Source organism: Pyrgilauda ruficollis, unplaced genomic scaffold (genome assembly GCF_017590135.1).
Source record: "Pyrgilauda ruficollis isolate IOZ18807 unplaced genomic scaffold, ASM1759013v1 scaffold23, whole genome shotgun sequence".
NCBI classification, from domain to species: domain Eukaryota; kingdom Metazoa; phylum Chordata; class Aves; order Passeriformes; family Passeridae; genus Pyrgilauda; species Pyrgilauda ruficollis.
The window spans coordinates 16,799,963-16,822,758 of record NW_024522539.1 but is presented as its reverse complement, the minus strand read 5'-3'; the positions used below and the strand labels follow the sequence as shown (position 1 = coordinate 16,822,758).

Sequence of the window (22,796 nt, the reverse complement as noted above, 5' to 3'; positions counted from 1 at the left end):
CAGCGTTTCAGGAAATCAGAGGAGAGGGAAGTTAATGAGCATGTGCTCTAGCAAAGCCTTGCATATTCGCATGAAATTAATTGGATAATGAAGTCTGGTTTGCCGTTTGCTCCGGCAAGCAATGCCCCTGTGGATTTTCCAAGTGTATCTGCTGTGTTTCTCCTGCTGGCAGCTGTAGTGGGAAACACTCATGCACGGCTCCCAGCACAGCAGGTCACCAGCACTTCATCCAATACACCTTGCTCTGGAATATTTGTACTTTTGATGCATTGTTGCACATACACGTTATCCTGTGTCCTTCGGGAGGGCAGGAAGGCTTGAAAAGCTGGTGTTCCCCAAAATATGATACACATAGACAAAGGAGATGACAAATTTAAATGCTATTAAATGCCTTTGCAGACTGAATTTGTTCTAAGACATTCTCAGTGACACAGCATCCTCCTGCTGTTTCCCTTCCCTGCCCTCCTCATATCTGGAAAGATCTCAGCAGCTGGTAGGGGAAGATCCCAGATGGAGCTTCAGTGGTACTTGGTTGCTGCTGTAAAAATTTGGACCACATTCCTTCCTCTGGTTTGCTCCGTTTTGGGTAAAATCAATGCAGAGTGGGTGGTTTGGGCTGGCTCTTTGCTCCTGGAAGTCTTGCAGTGCAATTGGATGTGTGTGGCCACTGTAAAAATTTATACTTCAAGTGTTGTTAAAAATCCTGCCCCTCCGTGGAATATACAACCTCGAACTACATTTCTTAATACATACATGAAAACATGGAATTGAAGGAAGGTGCTTTGAGTCCCCACTTCATGATCTCTCCTGCTTGGCTGTTGTGGATGGTGAAGAGCTGCTGTTCATCTTGGTGCAGAGAGAAGGAGCAGCAAGGCCTCTGCATCCTTGGCATGCTGGCAGTGCATCTGCCCTGGCACACCAGGCCTGGGCTCGGTTTGACTCCTGCCCTTTCCAAAAAGGAAAAGGAAAACACGGTCCTCACATCCATCCCAACCATTTGGCATTTTTCAGAGCCAGGCTAGGAAGAGGTGGACAGCAGAAAAGTATCCGTGTTGGTTTTGAAACGTTTTCTGCAATGCGGAAAGCTGGAGTATAAAATCTCACCACGTTTCCCCTAATTTCATTAATTCAGGACTTTCCTTTTTTGGTTGGATTTTCTTGTCCTTTAAACCCCAAAGCTCTGTTCTCAGAAATACCGGCCTTGGCAGTGTTAAGGAACATTGCGCAAAGCTAAATAGGTGGTTTTGGCAGGATAACCTTGGAAGTGAAAGCTCCTTCCCTGCCTGGAGACCTCTCCCATGACAAGCAGAATTGCAGCACCGTGCCAATCTCGTGCCACGGGGCATCGGCTGCGCAGTGCTCGCCTCGCAGCTGTTCCTGCTCTGCAGGGAATGGATGGAGTGGTGTCAGATTTACCCCCAGCCCAGGAACCTGGTTCAGTTCATAGGAAACCTCTCCATGGTGGCCTCAAGGAAACCCCCAATTATTCCTCTGGAAAGGTGACAGGCAGTACCTGTTGAATTGTCCTGTTTTGCTTTACCTAACGGCTGGAAACAGGCAGCCTCTCCTAACATAAATATCCAATAGGAACACGCTGATTTTTGAGACTTCTCTTTTGCTTCCTAAAAAAAACCAGTGCCAGCTCTTGTTTTTCCTGGTGCTTATCAAATTCTGGTCTCTGATAAGATGATTATTTTTCAGTGCTTCCCATCGATCCAATGAGATAATTTTTTCACTGCTATGCCTCAGTCTGACTCCTGCAGGTGTTGTGGTCCATCCCAACACTTACTAATAAGTCTTTTTAATCTCTTACTTAATTTGAACTGTGGAAATAAAGGAAAAGGTGTTTTTATGGATCAGTCAGCCATCTGAAGCTGCCTGTGGCTATTGAAACATTACAAAAGCTGGAAAAGACGAGCCCAGCAGCGTTGCCGTGGTGGAAGAGACTCATCCAAACTGCATATGAGGCATGGAAATTTTATGCTGCTGCTCAGTGGCGCTTGAAATTTTGGAATCGTGTCAAGAGGAGTTGTAGATTATTTATATAATCCCACAGAAAAGCAAGGAAGGGCTGGAGATGTGTGGATTCACGTTTAACCTTCTCTTTACTCAAGAGATTTTTTACGTGGCAGAAAACAAATGTGGGTTTTATTGTGTTGATTTAATGACAAAGCTCTGATTTGGTTGGTTTTTGTTTGTTGGAGGGGAGGGCGTGGATGATTTTTTGTCCGTAAGAAGCAGAAAGTGGCTGAGGTCTGAGAGGAAGGACAGCAGGGGCGGGAGCCAAGCTGAGGCTCGGGTTACACTGGTATGTTTTGGTTGCTGCCTAACGTGTTTTTGTTTTTCTTCATTACACATATTTCTCTTGGGAAAAGCAGGAAAAACTGTGTGTCAAATATACATCAGGGCTCTGTGCCTCTGCTAAGAGGTTCCAGATGGGGAGTGTTACGATAGGGACACTTTCTCCTGCCTTTTACTTTGTGGCATTAATTTTGGTGACAAACTGCAGGAAAACTTATATCAAGCCCAGAGTGTGCAGTGAATGCTTCTTCTTCTTTTTTTTCTTTTTTTTCTTTTGAGCATTTTTTGGGCTACCCAAGTATGCAATAGGAAGTTGAAACTTCATTTCCAAACATTTATGGCCCCACATCAAATCATGATATTCAAAAAAAGGGTAAAAAACTAGAGTTTTGAAGGGACTTGGAGAGGCTTCCTCCAGGGGCTGGAGAGTGTCCAAGGCTTGTCCACCAGACCATATCCCTCTCCCTAAATTTAAGGCTGATGCCTGGGAAGGAGGGGGTGGAAGCCTCTGCAAGGGATGAGTGTCTTGCCAATGGGCAATGTTTAATTTCTGTGCTGAGCAGGGGCTGTGGCTCCACCTGGAGTTGGCACTGTGTCTTCTTCAAGATGACCTCCCAGGACTTTGATGGATTGTTTCCAGACCTGCCCTCAGGCTGAGGCTCCACAGCTGCTCCACCTGAAGTGAGTGGTGTGGCAATGGGAGCTGCAGTCAGGCTCGGGTGATGGCAACTTGTCATCACCAGCTCCTAAAATCAGTGAGTCACAGCTTCAGCAAGTCTCTGAGTGCTATGAGAGCTGTCAGCAGGTGACAACGGCGACAAGAGTGCGGCAAAACCTTGTCCTAAAGTGTTCTCAGGATGTAGTTTCCTGTGTGGATGTTTTTGCATGATCAAATTATGTCTTAAAAAGTAGCACTTGGTTTGTGTATTGTGTCATTTGAAACATCAAGTTTTCCGAGTTTCCGAGACAAAAAGACCCAAACCATGTTACTTTGGAAAGGATGTGAAGCCACAGGTGAGAGGTGGCTTTCTACAGCTGGATGTAATGCTCCATGCTCTAAAACCAGGAGATGTTTTAGAGACAGGAATTTACCCCCATCTTCTGCAGAGCACTGAAATATGTGGAGGGATGACTGTTTGAAAATAGAAAAGTGATATTTTCTTTATCAGGGGCTTCAGGGCAGATGAAACACGAGTGATCAGGAGCTCTGGAGACTCAAAAGCCTCAACCTTGAGAAGAAAAAGGCAAATGTGGTGCTAAGAATGTTGTTACCTGTTTATCATCGTGGAATTACAGCATGGTTTGGGTTGGAAGGACCTTAAAGCCCATCTTGTTCCAACCTCTGCTGTGGACAGGGACACCTTCCACTAGACCTGGGTGCTCCAAGCCCCGTCCGGCCTGGTCTGGAACACTTCCGAGGGTCATGGGGCATCCACAGCTGCCCTGGGCAACCTGTGCCAGGGTCTCCCCACCCTCACAGCCAGAAATTCCTTCCCAATATCCCATCTAACATCTCTGGCATCCCATCCCGTCCCATCCCGTCTGGCAGTGGGAAACCATTTCCCCTTGTCCTGTCCCTCCAGGCCCTTGTCCCAAGTCCCTCTCCAGCTCTCCTGGAGCCCCTTTAGGCACTGGCAGGGGCTCTAAGGTTTCCCTGGAGCCTTCTCTCCTCCAGATGAGCACCTCCAGCTTTCCCAGCCTGGCTCCAGAGCAGAGGGGCTCCACCCCTCAAAGTATCTCCGTGGCCTCCTCTGGACTTGATCCAGCAGTTCCATGTCCTTCCTGTTCTGGATACTCAGGGCTGGAGGCAGTTCTGCAAGTGGGGTTTCACCTGAGGGGGCAGAGGGGCAGAGTCCTCCCCTCCTCTGCTGCCCACACTGAGAGTTTAGCCCAGGCCATGGGGGTTTTGGGGCTGCCAGGGCAGGTCTGTCTTCTCCTCCACCAATGTCCCAAAGCTCCCCCTGGGGCTGCTCTCACTCCGTTATTTGCAGTATTACTGTATTTAAAATAAAGGAAGCCAGCAGTGCTCCTGGCACTGTGTGAGGCTGTTTCTAGCAATGGCAGACAAGTTTTATTTGCTGCAGCTGCAGTTTGTACTGCATTGCTGCACTTCATCCAGCTCTGCATAAGAGGGTTATGAAAGGTGAGAAGGAAATAGTGATATGGCTTAATGTTGCAATGCATAATATAGCTTGTTATATAGGTTATACCCTCCTCAGTCATCACTTGAAATATATACATTAATGGGTCATCATGGGTAATCCGTCATCATTCTGTCAGTGCAGCTTTGTTCCCACTGCAGTGCTTGTTTACAGCACTTGTATTGCTGGCTGGGGAGTGTAAAACCTCCTCCTTTAGCTGTGACTTGTTTCCAACTGGTCACTTTATTGCTATTTCTGTTTTATTGCGATCATTTTATGTCTTTATCCTATGAAAAAATCATTTGCAGCACCAATAAGGAGATTTTGCTCATTCCTGGCACCTGTTAGACACTTGCTGCCTGCGTTTGACAGAGTAAAGTTTGTTCTTTGGCTGCAGAATATGAATGTTGGGAGTTGGAGAGACACTATAATAACACCAAGTTTCCCAACTTCATTTTGGGATGCTTCTTTGAATCCGAATCTCAACCTAGGATGAAGATTTTTTTCCACCCAAATATTTGCTGGCCAATGTATGCGAGGTTGCTGGAAAACATGAGCCTTTGGCTGTTCTTCCCAGGGTTGTCCACCCTGCTCACAAAAACATGAATGTCTGAGCAGAGGAGCAGGAATGTCGGCCAGACCGTAGGGATTTGGCAGCCTGTGCCTCCAGGATCCGTCGTATGGGCGTTTGCTGGTGGCTGCCAGCTCAGCTCAGGTTTTTTTTCCCATTATTGCACTTGCGTAGGAAAACTGTCCCAGTTCGGGAAGAGGACTTAGGTTGGAGGCTTTGCTTGGGTTTTGGGGTTTTGTTTTCTTGCATTGTGGTTTCATGGTAATTCCTTTTTTGGCAGTGCATCACTTGAAAGGAAGAAGCTGCCGTGGTCTGATCCTGTGCTTAAATATGGGAAAAGGAGGAATATTCTGCCAACACTGAAGTCTTTGCTGGGAATGCAGACACTAAATCCTATTTCTTACATAGCTGGTACAGCTTCTGCATTGTGTCTCCCACACAAGGGTGTGTTGTAGTGATGCTTATGGGGTTTATCTCAAGTATTTTACCCCATAATGGTGCTTTGGATATTTCCATTACATTGGCACTCCAACTAAATTGACTCCTAAACCTTCTGTAACTTTGCTGCTCTCCCATTACAATTCCTTCTCTTCCATATTTGTATTGGGGAGTGTGAACTCAATGTGCACAAAGACACGTGGTCATAACTGAGCCTGTATTTTAAGACAGGTTGTTGCACAAAATTTGTTGTTTAATTTCTCCAGGCACTGAACTCCTCTGTGGTGACCAGGGACAGGACCTCAGGGAACAGCTGGAGCTATGTGGGGAAGATTTAGGTTGGATTTTGGGAGAGGTTCTTTCCCCAGAGCAGGGTCAGGCGCTCAACAGGCTCCCCTGGGAATGGTGATGGCCTCAAGGCTTCCAGAGCCCCAGCAGTTGGGACAGTGCTCTCAGGGACATGGATTTATTGTGGTGTCCTGTGCAGGGACAGGAGTTGGACTTGATGGTCCCGTCCAACTCAGGAATATTCCATGATTCTATGTTTCTCCATGCCAGGATGTTGACATGATTCCCCAGAGGGGAAAGTGCTATCCTTGAATAATTTCAGTCTTCACCCCAGGCAGGGTCAGTGCAAGTGTCTTACCATGACAAAATATTTTTAGTTGACATAAACTGTCTGTAATGAGAAAAAAATTATTTAAAAAGATGTTTTATAGTTTGTGCCATGAGGGTTGTATTTTACACATTAGTTTAACCACAAGAGGGTTTGTCTGTTAATGGGTAGAACTCATTTGGCTGCTGTTCAGTAATTGTAATTCTGGAATGAAGGATTTGGTGTGCTTTTTGATGGAAGAATCCTGCTGAGTTTAATTCCATGTAGTGGTGGCTGCGCTGTCATTGACAGTGAAGTGGCAGTGAAGGGATGAAGAGCATTTTAAACTTCATAAATGCAAAAATTGTATGTTTGGTTGGTGTGGGGAGGCCCCTTAAATAAGGTCTTGGCCCTTTGGGCAGTCTTTGCAAGCCAAATGGACCTGTTCTCCATGTCCTCCCTCGGGGCAGGAGGAAGAGGAAGGGTCATCAGCACTTCCCAGGTGTCTTTATCCTCTGGACTTTCCGCGTCTGAAGTATTTGTAGGTCATGTATTTGAAAGGTTCTTTTGTGGGTACTAAAGAGCAGGGACAGGACAGATGTGCACCTTCTGGTTTCTGCAACTGCTTAAAAATTGAGTATTGATTTTATGGGAAGAAACAGGATACTCCATGGGTTTGAGAAGCTCATAAGCAAAAAATCCAGCTACCACAGGAAGCAAACACCACCAAGGAGATGTTCTGCTGTGTTTGCTGCCAAAGACTGGATTCGATCCTGCTAAAGCAGTAGGATTAGATTCTGTTCATGTCCACAGCCAAGACATGCTTTCTCTAGTGTTACAGACAAATATCACCAATTTTTAAACAACAAAATAAAAGTATTTTGTCATTATAACCTTGAATTTCAGTTGCTTTGTCATGTTTTGGTTTGAGTGCTCAGAGGAGGCCACAGAGATGCTCTGAGGGTGGAGCCCCTCTGCTCTGGAGCCAGGCTGGGAGAGCTGGGCGTGCTCACCTGGAGAGGAGAAGGGTCTGGGGACCCCTTCCAGTGCCTAAAGGGTCTCCAGGAGAGCTGGAGAGGGACAGGGGATAAGAGATGGAGGGAGAGAACAGTTTTAAACTAAAAAGGAGAGCTTTAGATCGGATGTTAGAAAGAAGTTCTTTCCTGTGAGGGTGGTGAGACCCTGGCACAGGTTGCCCAGGGCAGCTGTGGATTCCCATCCCTGGAAGCATTCCTGGCCAGGTTGGATGGGGCTTGGAGCAGCCTGGTCTAGTGGAAAATGTCTCTGCCCATGGCAGGGGGTGGCTCTGGGTGATGTTCCAGGTGCTTTCCAACCCAAACCACTCTGTGGTTCTGTGTTCTGTGAAATGGAAAACCCATATTTGCTCTTCAAGGTGCTGCAATGGCCCTTGAAGCAAAGAACAGCGAGGTAGGAAAGTTTGCAGGTCTTTAAAGGTCAGTGTGTGGCAGGTCAGGGTGTGGGGCAGGCTCAGGCCGGGCTCAGGCATTGCAGCAGGAACACCATAAATAATCTGTGGTTTGTGCTTTTGACCACAGAAACACCGCTGGGTTCATCTCTCAGTGTGGGACACGGAGCCACAGCCGAGAGAGCAAAACCCCGAGGTGCTGGCGCTTCAAGTCGTGTTTAGCTGCTATAAATTAGATTTTCAGTGTTACTGTTGAACCACAGCTTGAGGGGTTCCCATAAAAGCTATTTTTCTTTGCAGCTATTCAAGTTGTACCTCATACCTTTTGGCTTCCTTAGGGGCCGTGATCTCTCTGCATTGAGGTGGCTCCTCATGGGAATTGAATGTTGGAGAGCTCCATCAAAGTGGGGTTGTTTTAGCACATCAATTTAGTCTGGAAGATTTTATCACGAGGTGGGAGCTGGAGGTTTAAAAGCTCTTCCCAGGGCAGGAGCAATAATGGGAGGGGATTTAGCATGGCTCTAACTTAAGTAGTGTACGTGCAGTTTATGTTCTGGTCATAATTCAATATATTTCTGTTAAAAAACAATATAACAGGGCAAGAAGAGTGCTGGGAGCTTGGTTTCAGGTGGAATGAAAACTAGGGAAAATGATCTTTATCATCCTGCTGTATATGTTTCAGGAGGAGGAAGAAATTTATGAGTGCCCTGGACACATAAAAAAGACATTGAATTTCAAAAATTCCAGTATGCTATTTTTCTTCCCCGTGTGTTTTTTTAATTTGGGGAGTGAAAGTGTTTATGGATTTTTTTTCCCAAGCATAATGTATAGAATATTGGGATAAACAGCCCTCAGATCTGGAAATAAATTACAGGGGATGTTTGAATCCACCACTTTTTGTGGATCCACCTGTTGTGTTTCTCCAAGAGAAGCTGTAGGTGAAGCATGGGAATGCACATCTGATGGGCATCATGGAATCATGGGGGGGTGGAGGGGGGAAAAGGCCTTTAAGATTTTCAATACAACAATCACCCAGCACCACCACCATGTTCATCACCAAACCATGTCCTCAAGTGACCCATACAGTCTTTTTTTGAGCACTTCCAGGGATGGAGACTCCACCACATCCCTGGGCAGCCTGCTCCAATGCTTGACAACCCTTTATGTGGACATTTTTTTTCCTGATATCCAACCTAAACTTCCCTGGCACTACTTGAGGACGTTTCCTCTCCTCCTGTCCCTGTTCCCTGGGAGCTCAGGCTGATCCCCTCCTGTCAGGGGGCTGTGCAGAGCCAGAAGGTCCCTCCTGAGCCTCCTTTTCTCCAGCTGAGCCCCCCCAGCTCCTGCTGCTGCAGCCCCTTCTGTATTTATGTTATTTGGTGGGAAATAGGTTTTAGCAAAGCTGTTCCCAGCATGCTCACACAGTTACAAGTCATTCAGACTTTATGGATACATTTGATTAATGAACTCCAAATTTCACAGTAAACCAGGGAATTCAAATCCTCCAGCACTGTCTTGTCTGATATTAACCTGTTTCTTCTTTCTGGAATTAATGAGCTTGATGGAATTTTGCTCCCAGTCCCTTCCATGCCCCTCAGTGGAATATAACTATTAATATAAGTATTCCACAATGGCATAGTTGAGATTCAAGCAGTCAACTTGCTGTTCTCCTGGTATATTCATGGTATGACTTTCAAAAAAATTCAATTTATGTTTCAGGTTAATGGGGAACCATTTAAAAACTCTTGTGTATTAATATATTTCTTATCCTCTACAGCAAAGAGAAGATGATGTTTTTATTTTTCCCTCCAAGGGTGGGGGCTAAAGGCTCCTCTTAGGGCTGTGGACCTAAAATATGCTGGCAAAGGTCTGTATTTCCACTTGTTCTTTTACCACAGAAGCTGTAATTCCATAAGGGAATGCAGCTGTTATTCTGTAGGAGAATATTGCTGTTATTCTATGGAGGAATAACGCTCAGTTTGGATGATCTATAGAACAGTGTTTTATTGCCAGATAAGAACAATTCACCACGGTGTTTTCCCAGTTGCTGAGGTTTGGAAAATGACGTTTTTTCAGGAAAGACATTAAAATAATCCTTATTTTGACTGTAATCTGGAATTAATCCAGATTGCATCAATATTCAGGTGAGAACGAGGAAGCTGCAAGCCTCTGGGATCAGAAGGAACGTGGAGCATTTAGCCAGGAAACTGTTAATTCCTTTTTTCCCTCATCCTGATAGACATCTCTTTGTGCAGGAGGGCTGGAGGAGGAGGAATGGAGCTGCTCTCTCCTGCCTTCTCCAAACTGCTGGATCACCCTCCGGGTCCAGAGGGACTCCCAGCTCCTACAGAGGAACGTATTGAATTTTGTTTCCTTCCAAATGTTGAGCCCTGGCCAGTAAAAGCTTTGGTCTCCCCAAGAATCCTTGGAATGCTGTTCTGGAGTTTTGTCCGTTGAGCTGCTCAGCAGCCTCAAATCAATGAGTCAGTAAAGGGCAATCAAATGAACAGAAGATAATTTGTTTTAGAGAAGTTATAACTCGTTTTCTGAAGTTGAACTATTATATTCTGCCCCACTTGCAAGGGACAGGGTGTTCTGGTCTGGTCTGTATGGATTAGACATGTATAAATTGAATTAATAGCACTTTTTTATAGCTCAACAGTCCTGCTAAAGAAACCTTGTGAGTAAAGCAAACAAAAATGTATTAAGTTGTCTCAAATCAAACACCAGACGTTTCTCCAGCTACTTGTTGGCCCATTCCCAGCGTGCCAGGCCCAGAGTCACCTGAAGTTTGCACAAGAAGGGATCCAAAGACCTTTCTTATTTGTATCAGCACGAAAGAAAAATGCATGAAAGAGGAACATTATGGGCTGTGATTTCTGGAGGCATTTGGGTTATAACATATCATGTGGTCTGGCACATTCATCCCCAGAAAAGCTCATAAAAAAGGAGGAATCTCGCTGTTCCCCACTGCTATACTTGAAATGTTTTCTCTTAAATTTCCTTGCTACAGAAAAAGATTGATTCCTGAGCAAGGCTCTCCCCAAAGAAATCCTAATAAATAGACCTTGTTTGCCTCTGTGAGTGATTACTTATGGTAGAAATACAGGGAATCAAATCAGAAATCTTTTTAATATTATTCTTTGCTAAAATTCTTTTTTTAATTTTATGAAAATTTCTTATATGAGGTGATATAAAACTGTGCTGCCTTCTGTTTGGTCTGTTCAGGTTCATCTTGCTGCTTCTCTAACAAGCAGTGTTAATTAGGTGTATAGAAATTTTATCTCATTGCCTTAAGATGGTTTCTTAGAACATGAGTGATCCCATAGCAGATAAATGCTCGTAACCTAATTAATACCATTTAATACCTAAATATAAGGGGATGCACTTGCATGTCTTGAATATTCTGCTTAAAAGCTTCTTGCTATGTCTCTGCTCACTGAAATACCTGGAGGTAAATCCTTTGGAAATCTTAAACACTGTCCTATCTTTTAATATCAAAATTGCTGGTGTGGGGAGAGTGTGACTGGATTTTCATCTCCAAGAGAGATCTGGGGCTTCAGGGGAGGTGTGGGTGCCTTTGATGTCCTCTGGAGGGTGGGTTGAGGGGGTTGCTGGGTGCACAGAGGATTTTTGGGGCAAATAAGCATTAAAAAAGTGTGAACAGCCTGAAAAGATGTGACTCCTCTGTAGGGTTCCTGAGCTGCAGCTCTGGAATCATCCCTCCAGAATAACCTGTTTGCTGGGCAGGTTTCTGCTCTCCCAGAACCTGCTTTAGTCTACTAAAGCAGATTCATATGTAATAGTTGGAGTTTAAACAAATCCCTGTATTCAGATGGGGGGGGGAAATCACATTGTTATTCCATGGCAAACCTCTGGGGTTCTTAAATCATTAAATGTGAGCAATTTGGGAAGTACATCAGCCTGGGAAGGGAACCGGATCATGCACGGACAGGATGTGTCCAATACCCTTTCTCCAAGGTCTCATTTCATTTGGCCTTTTTATTCTGCTTTTAGTTGGGAAGTTAAATCCACAAAGGTCGTTTGAAAAGCTTCAGATTATAGATGGAAAGCCCTTTTAATCTTTTCTAATAAATAGCTGAGCAGGGAATAAATCTATTGGGAGCTGAGCTCTGATGTTAAGCCTCAGCACAAAATGCCCATACATGAGCAACACTTTGAAATTATCTCAGAACTTATAATTACCTTAAATAAATTTGACTTAGAAGAAAAGGTGTGTGATTATGAAAACTGGTTTAATAAATGAAGCATTAATTGGACCTGGTGGCTTGGCAGATTCTGTCACTGTGGTCCGGATGATTATGAAAGTGATTTAGGCACAACTGAAAACAGCAGTTTCAGTTCAGAGATTTCTTTAAATGGCAAAAATTACTCTCTCCAGTCAGTGCTTTGGTAAGGCAGGGTTGGAATAAAAGCTTTGCATAATAAAGACTTAAAAGCATTTTGATTTTGGAAAAGCAACAGCAGCAAGGGTGTCTGAAATGCTGAAAATACTCTGGGTTCTGCCGGTGCTGTGTATGACATTATCTAGTCTGAGTAGCCTTCAAAGCATTTTCTCCCCTAATTCCACATATAATTAAAAAGCAGCTTCCTCTAGCTCATTAAAATGTAGAGTCCTGTTGGAGCAGTGTACTTGTATATTTATTTAAATGAACAAAGCACAGCTTTAATGCAGACTGTAATAACTTCAAACATTAAATCTCTTCTGTGCAGCTCACACTTTATTTTTAACCAGTGTTTAGCTTCTCTTCATTTACACCAGCTTGCAAAGGAACATGGTCCCCAGCAGCTCATTAGATTATTTTGTGAACCACTCAAGAAACTTTCCCCATCCCCTCTTTTTTGATGTGAAATGATAGGAAAATCCCCCAAGTCCAGTTGTGAGTGACGCCCATGGAAATCAGGCAAGGCGGTGGCTTTTCCAGCATAACGATGGCATCTCCCTCTTTTCACAGGCATTTGGAAATGCAAAAACAGCCCATAACAACAACTCCAGTCGCTTTGGCAAATTCATCCAGGTGAATTACCAGGAGACAGGCACTGTGCGAGGGTAAGTGGGAACAGGGGGAGGGTGCTGGGTGTACCCAAACCTAAACAGGCTGCAGTAGGGTGTTACTTGCTTTGGTAATATTTTTCCCAAAATGGAGATAAGAAATAAAAATTCATAGGTTTTAGCTTATTAAAATCTGGTGGTATGGAAATATTGGTGCATCCAAGGTGAGTGCTGAGATGTGGGTACACCTGAGCTGCCTTCAAGCCAGCTGAGCTCTCCATAATCCTGATGTCAAATTTTTAATGAACCTGAAAAGCAGCGTCTCCTCCTCAGACAGGAGTTAAGGCAGAAAAGGGGAATGTTTTAGCTGGGATGGGGTACAAGCTGAGCAGTAGATGGGGAGTGAAAGGTTTGGCTCAGGAGCCAAGGGGAGGATTTAATCTCTGTCTGGGAGTTCTGAAGGCCATTGAGCCACACTCTTCTTGCTGTCTTGCCCCCAGGCTCTCCCTGCAAGTCTCTCCTTTATTCAGCCCTTGACCAGGGAAAGCCTCTTCTTCCTCCCAGGTCATTGCAAGGAGATCCTTGTCTCCACTGTGGTTCTCCTCAGTTTATTTCAGCTTTGGAAATTTGAGAGCAGATATGAGGAGAAGAATTTTGGGGTGATGATTGATGAGAAGCTCATGGACATGTGCACTGGGGACCTAGAAACCCCCCATGGCCTGGGCTGATCCCTCAGCATGGGCAGCAGGAAAAGGAAAAGGGAGATGTTGCCCCTCTGCCCTGTTCAGGTGAGACCCGACCTGCAGAGCTGCCTCAGCCCTGGGGTCCCAGCACAGGGAGGACGTGGAGCTGCTGGAGAGAGCCCAGAGGAGGCCATGGGGATGCTCTGAGGGTGGAGCCCCTCTGCTCTGGAGCCAGGCTGGGAGAGCTGGGGGAGCTCACCTGGAGAGAAGGCTCCAGGGAGAGCTCAGAGCCCCTGCCAGGGCCTGAAGGGGCTCCAGGAGAGCTGGAGAGGGACTTTGGAGTGACAGGACATGGGGCAATGGTTTCCCACTGCCAGAGGGAAAGTGGGATATCCCCAAATGGGGTTTTGGGAAGGAATTCTTGGCTGTGAGGGTGGTGAGGGTGTGAGGGTGTGAGGGTGGTGGCACAGGTTGCCCAGGGCAGCTGTGGATTCCCCATCCCTGGAAGTGTTCCAGGCCATGTTGGTCATGGCTTGGAGCAGCCTGGGCTAGTGGAAGATGTCCCTGCCCATGGCAGGGATGGAACTACCTAAACCAAACTTTCTCTCTGGCTTCAGATAATTTCCATGGCATCAGATCATCACCAAGGAGCTGTAATGAGCAGGGCTTTGTTAACTCCTCTTAACTCAAACTAACTGAGTCATTTGGAAAAATGAGGAGTAGAAGCATTTCAGGGGCTGTATAATTTCTGCAGCTGGCTAAGAGACCTCTTGCTGGGACTTTGTTGTTATTTTAGAGAATTGCTTTTAAAATTTTTTGCTTTCTTTTTTTTTCAGCAGAACAGTATCACACAAAGAGCTGCCATTAATTTTTCAGCAAGCTTGGGTACTCCACGTCCTTTCCCACTGGTTTTGCATCCCACGTAAAACCTGATGCTCTTTTTTCCCTCTTATTTAATTCTGCTGCACAGTTCTCTTAAAAGGATAAACGTGATTTTTTTAATACCTCCTGAGTAACAAGAATCCAACAAATGCCTTAACTGTGTATTATCTTGGCATGATGTAGCAGCACTGTGGTTGTGGCCTCTATTTTTATTTGGCAGAGATATGCAAATAACATTATATTCCTGTATTGTAGTTCATAAAATAGGAGGAGTTTGCTTTTTAAAAAATTAGCTTTCTTGGTCTTTGGTTGCACAGTGTGCTGTGACTGTACTCTGCTATGAGCTAGCAGTGCTCTCCCAGTGAAAAGAAAAGATGTTTAAAGAAAAATACATGCATTTTAAAAACAAAAAGAATATGTGACATATGAGCCCGTATGTTTTTTTTTTCCTGTGAAAGAAGATCTTTGTAAAAACTTAGCAAATTTTTTTTTAGCACAACCCAAATCAATTATCACCCTGTGTTCTGAATATCAGCAGCTTTGGTAGTGGAACTATAAATTGCAGCCCCTAATCAGAGTTTTCCTCTCTTCAGAGGTTGAAAATAACATTTGAAAATTTGCTTACAACCTCTCTGAGTATAATCACCCAAAACGTGAAGAGATTGAACAGGCAGGAGTTTGAGCAGGACCCAGCCCCACCCTGTAAGATGAAGTTTTGGATGGTCTCAGATTGATGGAGTAGGAGCAGTGCTGCAGTTCAGTGCATTTCCAGGAGGCTTCCTGAATTTTGGATGTACTAATCCATGATAAGCCAGGCCTGGAGGAAGGTCTTTGCAACCTGCTCAGTCCCCATGAGATGATCAAAAGCCTTGACACCTGACATGAGCCATGAAATGGCAGAAGAGCCAGATGGGAGAGGCTTTAGAGCCAGCTAGGAGGGGTTTAAATCAAAGCCCTGTGAAATACAGGCTCTCTGTATTTAAATCAGTGTTTTACATAAGATCATTCCCTTAGAGCTCCTTTTCTTTGCTGTTAAAGAGCAAAGAAAAGGTCAAACTGATAGCTGACAATGGTAAATAAAAATAAATTTGGAGACATCAACTATTGAAGACATAAGCTAGTTTTCCTACTCACTATCCTGTTACAAGAAGGGACAGATGTTGTTCTTGGGACCTGGATTCATTGTGACCTTTGCACTAAACAAGGGAGCATTTTACCCAAGTAGCATTGTAATTGCATCTATTAAAAAATTAGAATAAAATATAAAATAAAATTTAAAATATATAAACTTTCTACAATAAAATTTATAAAGTAAAATGAAAATTTTAAAATAGCAAATAAATGAATAAATGAAATTCCCCTGTGTTTGGGACCAGATGACCTCCAGAAGACCTTTCCAATCTAAATTATTGCCTAAGAATGATTTTTGGGGTGGTTTATAATAAGAGCAGAAATTATAGGGGTGGGGAGGAATGCCAAGGGCATGGACATGTTGCAGGTTGTTGTACAGGAGTGTCTGAGCCATTATCCAGTGGGATCTCATCAGTGGGATCTGGGATGCTCTCATTCCTGTGTTCCCTGACCCTGCCGTGAATTCGTGGCTTGGGAAGGAAAAATTGGGTTCAGGTTAGAAAGGGAACATAAAAACCCCATCAACCTGTGGGTAAGGAAAATCCATACATAGACTGTTCCCAGTTTCCTCCCAGGGAATAAACAGGAATACAGCTTTGCTGTTTCTCTTCCTTTACTCCTCCTGTCCAGCAAGATCATCCAGCAGGGAGTTGGATTTGCCACTTCCAGTAGCCTCTCCCAAGAGCTGCCATAAGAATGTTCACAAAACCTTGCAGCATGTCCTGATGATTTATATTTTAGTTTTTATAGAAGGAAGGGAGAAAGTTGTGCTGGAGGTCATAATTAGATCTGGCTTTCCCAGGAAAAGTATAGTGAAGGAAAGCACCTCCTTGTCCCACCATGCCTGAGGTTCATTGGGTTTCCTAATTCCTCCATAGCTCCGACCGTGGGAGCCACGTCACTGGGCATCTGTCACCAGAAAAGCACAGCTCCACCATCCAAACTGCCACCTAGAACTCTGGCTTCCAAATCCCTGTCATTACTGGTTAGGTTTGTTTGGAAGAAAAAAAACTGTGGAAGCTTTGTTTAACTTGACAAACCTGAAAAAAGTATTTAATATGTAGATTGAGCGTGTTTGTTGTGGAGGCTCTTAGGAGAAAATGTAAACTGCAATGAGGAGCTTTTGCAATTGTTTATTTTTTTTGACTGGAGCCAGAAGTTAATAACCCAAATTTTTGGTGAGAAGTGGCTCTTCTGGAAGAGGGAATGGGGATTTGGGGACTGATTCTGCAGCTAAATGGCATCTTGCACGCTTGTGCTCACAGATGTATTTCCATGTGCACGGCTCCTGGGCTGCAGGCAATGGGATTTTGCTGGCTTTGGATGAAATAGGGATCCGAGCTCCTTCCTTGCAGACAGCATTTCTCTTGCCCATAGGCTGACGCATCTGAGATCATGTTTTTCAGATCCAAGTTAGTTTTGGCTTGGTATCAAACCAAAAAAACCTCAAAAGCCAAACATAATATTTGGCTTGTTCTGCTGAGGAAGAAATTTATATAACTAAGTGAAACAAGGCTGAAACTTCTTTGTGTGGGTACAAGGCTGAAGCCCCTGGTAAAGCTGTGTTCGTTGAAGCTGAGTATCAGGTCAGTGAATGATGCTTTGATTTTTCTCTTGCAGAGCTTATGTTGAAAAATACCTCCTGGAGAAGTCCCGACTGGTCTATCAGGAGCACAACGAGCGGTGGGTGCCTCTGCTTTGCCCAGGGCTTGGGTTTAACTCCTATATGTGGCACAGATAACTTAAATCCCTGGTGGAGCTGGCACAGGGGATCAGGATTTTCATACTCTTAACCCTGTGCTGCAGAGATTAATGATGCATTTTATATTTGAATATTTTGTTGTTTAGGAAGAAATCTGCTAATGGAAGGAATCAACTCCATTATTTTATCAAAAGTCTTTGACTTACCATGAAATCATAGAATAGGTTGTATTGGAAAGGGACCATTAAAGATTATCTTGTTCCAACCCCTGCTATGAGCAGGGGACCTCCCACTACAATATTGTTACATTTCATTTAATTTTCATTTTCTTTATGGCAGATAGATTGTTATGTACCACTTCATTCTTGTGCAACTTGTGAACTGCTTAATGTGTCATTTTAGGAGAGAAACATGGTATTTTCATTCTTCTTTGCAGTTCACTGAAGCCTTCACAGGGCCTCTAGAAAGACCCAAAATTATATAGAGAATGAACTTATGTGAAGTGTGTTCTTTCCTAATTTGATGCATAGTCTTTGTTGCATATTCCTCTCCTCTCTCAGTAATTATTATTCCACTTTTAAATATATTTGCTGCCTTTAGTTGCCTTTCAACTCTTGGCACTTCTGGCTGTGTTTCCCTTTGGAGACAGATGTGTGAGTTTTCTGGAATGCTCCAGGGCTGTTCCTGGAGTTAAAGAGCATCTACAGCCTTGACAAACGTCCTCTTGGGTGTTGCAAGATGATTAAACTTGGATCCTCTTGGAAAACATCCAACATAAAAGCACAGCTTTAATTTTAGAAAGAAATGGCGTTAATCTGTGTTAGAGTCGTCTGGAAGCAGAAGAGATGAGTGTCCCTTGGGGTGGGTTTAGCATTAGTGATATTCAGGTATTTTGAATATTTGAATTTTTGAATATTTGAAGATTTTTCAGTCGTGTCTCATGGAACAGCAACTGCAAAGTTGCTGCCTTTTTAATGGTAATAAGGTATGAAAACTCATAATTTCTGCATTGCAAGGAAATAAATTCTAAAAAAAGAGGTCAGGCTCTAATAAAGGAGCTGGGGACAGTCAGGGAACGAGGTACAGGACAAGGGGAAACGCCTTCAAGCTGTGCCAGGGGAGGCTCAGGTTGCACACCGGGAGGAATTTCTTCATGGAAAGGGTTGTCAGGCATTGGAAGGGGCTGCCCAGGGATGTTTGGAGTCTCCATCCCTGGAGATGTCCAAGGAATTCCTAGACATGGTGCTCAGTGCTCTGGGCTGGGAACAAGGTGGGATTTGGGCACAGGTTGGACTCAATGCTCTGGGAGGTCTTTTGCCACCTAAATGATTATGGGATTCTGTGAAATATGTGGGCATTGCACTTGGTTCTAAAGGAAAACCTGAGCATCCCAGCTAGAAATTCTTCAAGTAGATTCTAGGGCAGTGGCTGTCCTTGGATGGAGAAGAGGGATCTCATTCTCCATGACATAATTGAATCTGTTCCATCCCTGCACAGCAGGTACAGACCAGCTCTAAACGGTGTCAGGCCTGAGCTTGGGAGCTGGAAAATCAGGTTGGGAGGTTTCAATGTGCCTCTGCTCAGTGCTGCTGTTCATTTTCGAGTCTAACAGCTTTTGTTTTTCATTTGTCACCAGGAACTACCATGTATTTTATTACCTCCTGGCAGGAGCGAGCGAGGAGGAGAGATCAGCGTTTCACCTGAAGCAGCCGGAGGAATATCATTACCTTAACCAGGTGGGAGTCCTATACAGGAATACAATCCTTGGTTTGGCCTTTTCTTCTGCTGATATCTAATGCTAATAAAGAAGAGGTGTGGAGTAGTAAAAGTGGGGGTTTTTAAAGGTGTGGGGGTTTGTGCAGTAGCAGCTATTTAAAAATTGGTTTTAATGGTTTATGGGAAGTCTTCCGTCATTGGAATAATTCTGCATTAGCAATCTGAGCACCTGGTAGTGTTTCAGGTAAAAAATAATCAGCGTTTTCTGTACCTGGGATCTGTTAAATGTATTGAGTTTTTGATTGCTGGAGGGAGAAACAGTCAGAATTTCCTGCTCTCTGTGTGAATGCCATTTACTCATTAATAACTGACTCCTGAGCAGAAGAGGGGAAGATGTGGCATACTGAGATATAACATCTTGCATGAGGAAGTCCTAATTCTGTAGCTTCTGGCTGGCTTTTAGCAAGACCCTCTGAATTTAACAATAGAACAAGTCTAATATAACTAAAACCACAGCAGCCATTGAAAACCTGGGAATTAATGATGGATGAGGTGTTAACCAACAGCCAAATAAACTCAGTTTACATGATGATAATTTTATAATAAACTGATTTACTTGAGGTATTTAGGCAGTTATCCAGTGACTCTTGCAAGCAGGGACTTCAAAAAGACCAAAAAGAGGAGGAATATGTGGAAGAGGAGTTAAGTTACATGTTGATTTTAACTAATTGCAATTTTCTTGGTGCTGAAACATGAGGAGCAATAAAGAGTGATTTAACCCCTAAGCTGGAAAGAAACTTGGACCCACAGCCCAACCCAAATAACCTTTAGTCTTTATAGAAATATAACTTCATTCAGGAATAGCTCTCAATTACCAGGGACTTTTTAAGGATGTTTTTAAAGCAAGCAATCAACACCAAAATCCATTGTATATTAATGACTCCCACACACCCATGGCAGGATTGGGAAATGTTCCCAAGTGAGGAACACTTTGAGGGCTGGGGGCTCTTTGCTGGAGTCTCTGTGCCTCAGGCGTTGGTTGGAGAACGTGGTGTGATCTCCAGCACCATCTGTGCCATGGTTTTGCAGTGGGACAATGCCAAGATGGAATGTTTTGTTGGATTCTCAGGTTTTGTTGGGCCATCCAGTCACTTTCTGTTAGTTGAAAACATTGCTTTTAATTACAGTCCTTTTCTTTTACATAGCAGTTTAAGAGCATTTATATTTAAAGGAAAATTAGTAATCTAACGGCACGTAGTGTAAGGAACCAGTAGGAATAGTACAATTTAGGGTGAAATGTTTATTTTAATCAAAATTAAGGTGCTGTGGGGCAAGTAAGCTGGAGAAAGCTGCTAAGATCAGTCCAATGGATCAGGGAAGCAGACTCTGGACTTCTCTGAACACACTGTTTGGACAGCAGTGACACTCTGAGTTTTTGGGAGGTTTTAAAATAATTTTTAGTAATTAGGACTAGAGTTAACACTGACAACTGTGGAAAAACAGCACCTTTAGATGTGGTCTGGGCATGGTTTCACATGAAGACCATCTGACAGTGCAGTAGCAGCTATTCCCTGCCCTGCAGGAGAAACAAAAAGGAAAATAAGGAGAAAAAGGAAAAAAGAGATAGTGGAGAAATGGAAAAAGAAACTTGGGAAACATTTAAGAAAAAAATGATAAAATGACCCTTGAACATTTGCAATCTCTTCTTAAGTGTGTCCTGCAGAAGACCCTTCATTTTAAAAGGGAAAAGAACCAGCTCAGACATGAACTGAAGTGTTTTACTGAAAATTAAATATTCATATAGAGAAGCCATAAAATATTGAACCAGGCCCCTGAAGTGAAGGAGTGACTCAGTCCTGAGTCAGGCTTTACTTTCCTCCTCCCAGGTTCCTCTGCTCTTCTTGTGTTATGCAAAGCAAAAGGGGAGTTTGCTTTGCAGATGAGAAATAATCTATTAAGATACTTAACCAAAATCTGCTCTGTAAATGGAGGGAGCAGATTGAAAATAAAGATTTCAGTTTATTTTAAAATGCAAATTTACTCAAAGTATCCCCTGAGTATGGGGATAAGTATTTCCACCTCTCCCCCAGTGGCAGGTGTACCCACTTGTGCGCACCCTGCAGCTCGCTGAATATTTTCTGTGCTGGTTATTAACTTTTATCCATTTTGAAAACAGCTATTTGCAGGTTTAGATCCTTATTTTCAGCTCCTCAGGAGCTCCAGTGCCATCTCTCTCCCCCTTTGTACTGGTAATGCTTTGTCTTCTCTCAACTCTGTCTCTGTCTGATTGGAAAAAGACACAAATTCCTAAAAAGCTTTTGGAGTGTTGCTTGGAAGAATCTCACTTTTGCTACACTTGTGTTTGTCTGGAGCAGAGGTTGAGAGTAGGAACAAACCAAATCTGTTCTTCAGTGAGATTTTGGCATCAGTGGCTCTTCAGCTCCAAGTAAACCAAGAGTTTCCTCAACTCTTAAGAAGAACATATTTTAGTATATCCATTAGGATTATTGATGAGAGGGCCTCGCTCGATGAGATGCACTGTGAGCAGGAACCAGCACCAGGAATGCAAAAGCATCATGCATCTCCCCTTAAAACAAATAAAACTAGGGAATGACTATGCAGAATATCAATAATTTTCCTGCTTAGGGAGCAGGTGGTCGGGGTGATTTGGGGTGGGAACACCACTTAACCCGCTCTGCCTTGCTTTCAGATGACAAAGAAACCCCTCAGAGAGAGCTGGGATGATTATTGCTATGACTCGGAGCCGGTCAGTACAAGAACCCGCCTCTTCCGTGTTGCTGGTGCAGGGCTGCTCTCACTTGAGTGTCTTAGGGACACAAAGAAAGCCAAATCCAATGAAGTTTAACCCATTAACCACCCTTTGCCCTGCAGTGGTGTTGCTTGTGACAATAGTACAGATTTTTTTTTTTCCCCTTGCCCTTTTATGGTTCCTTCCATTTGGAAAGCTTCTGCAGCAGTTGGAGATGGTCATGTCTCCACAGCCCTCTCAGTTTTAGAAAACTAAGGGGGTTTTCATTCCTTCCTGATGGAATACGTGATGGTGTATGGAAATTGTGATGTGACAGCAATGTGAAAATTGAAATTCCATTCCAATAAAACAGCAAATCAGTGTCTTGAAGCCCCAAGAGATGCATCAGTTCATGCTGGTTGTAGTGGTGTATCTGCTCTCCAGCTTCCAGGAAAAAACAGACAAACCCAAAAACATCCCCCCAGCCATCTGTGACAAAATCAAATCCTGATATTGTTCAGAATGCAGAAACAATTCCTTCTCCAAAAATACTTCTGCTGACATGATCATCCTTTCCAAATGGATTGTCCCAAAAAAGGGAATGGTGAAACTTCTCCCCCTTCCCCGGCTTCTCCTGCTCTGGGTGTCTGTGTGTCCCATGGTGCTCCCCGTCGGTGTGTCCTGCATGTGGAAGCATGTTTGGCATCAGCTGCTTGTCCTTCCTGCAAGTTTTCTGTGTGCTTGATGATTGCCAAAGTCTTGCTGATGCATCTGGAAGAGTAAGAGGTGATCTGGGAAAGAGCTGGATTCACTTGGGCTAAACAAGTGTCTTAACAGCAACATTTCCCTGCAGGTCCTTAGGAGGGGAGGAGGGAATTTCCCTCACAAGGTTAAAAATATTGACTATTGGATTGGCATCCTTAATCCATCAGCATCCATAGGGGCCCTGCAGGAGCAGGGAGTGATGAGCAGGTGCTGTTCTAGACCTTAATACCCTTTTTTAAGTTGGAAAGCCCTTAATTGCTTTAGGAATGGGCTGGGACAATTTGCTGAAGGAATTAAAATTAAAACAACCCCAAAATTTCGTACCTTCTCCTGGCATGACCAAGAACACCCTGCCAGCCTGGGGACTGCCATGTCTGTGCCCTTATTCTGTGCAACAAAACCATGTGTTATTACCATTTGGCTGTTTATTTGCTGATTTATTTAGGATCATTTTATTTGAGATAATTTTCTGTGACAGTCCTGTTTGCTTCAGTTGATGATTCACTCTTAAGCCTACCCTGGTCTTCTCCCCATACCCATGGACTCAACCTGCTGCAGACACCAAATTTATAGAGGAACTCTGTTTTATCCTCTGTAAATTTTCCATGGAAATCCATGGATTGCTTCGATGTGACTGTAGGAAGCAGGGGACTCACTTTTGCTGGGAAACTAATTGCTCTGG

At 43.9% G+C, this 22,796-nt stretch overlaps 1 protein-coding gene across 4 annotated transcripts in view; it reads left to right on the top strand.

Annotated features, from left to right (window-relative positions):
• Nucleotides 1–22,796, top strand: part of MYO9A (myosin IXA) — a 173,821-nt gene that overhangs the window by 49,478 nt on the left and 101,547 nt on the right. For 3 of the 4 annotated variants that reach the window (XM_041469324.1, XM_041469323.1, XM_041469322.1), the window contains exons 3-6: nt 12,449–12,543; nt 16,803–16,865; nt 18,521–18,620; nt 21,311–21,367. In XM_041469324.1, the coding sequence (XP_041325258.1) occupies nt 12,449–12,543; nt 16,803–16,865; nt 18,521–18,620; nt 21,311–21,367 (315 nt within the window). The remainder of the gene's footprint in view (nt 1–12,448; nt 12,544–16,802; nt 16,866–18,520; nt 18,621–21,310; nt 21,368–22,796) is intronic. The other variant, XM_041469325.1, reaches the window with a different exon arrangement.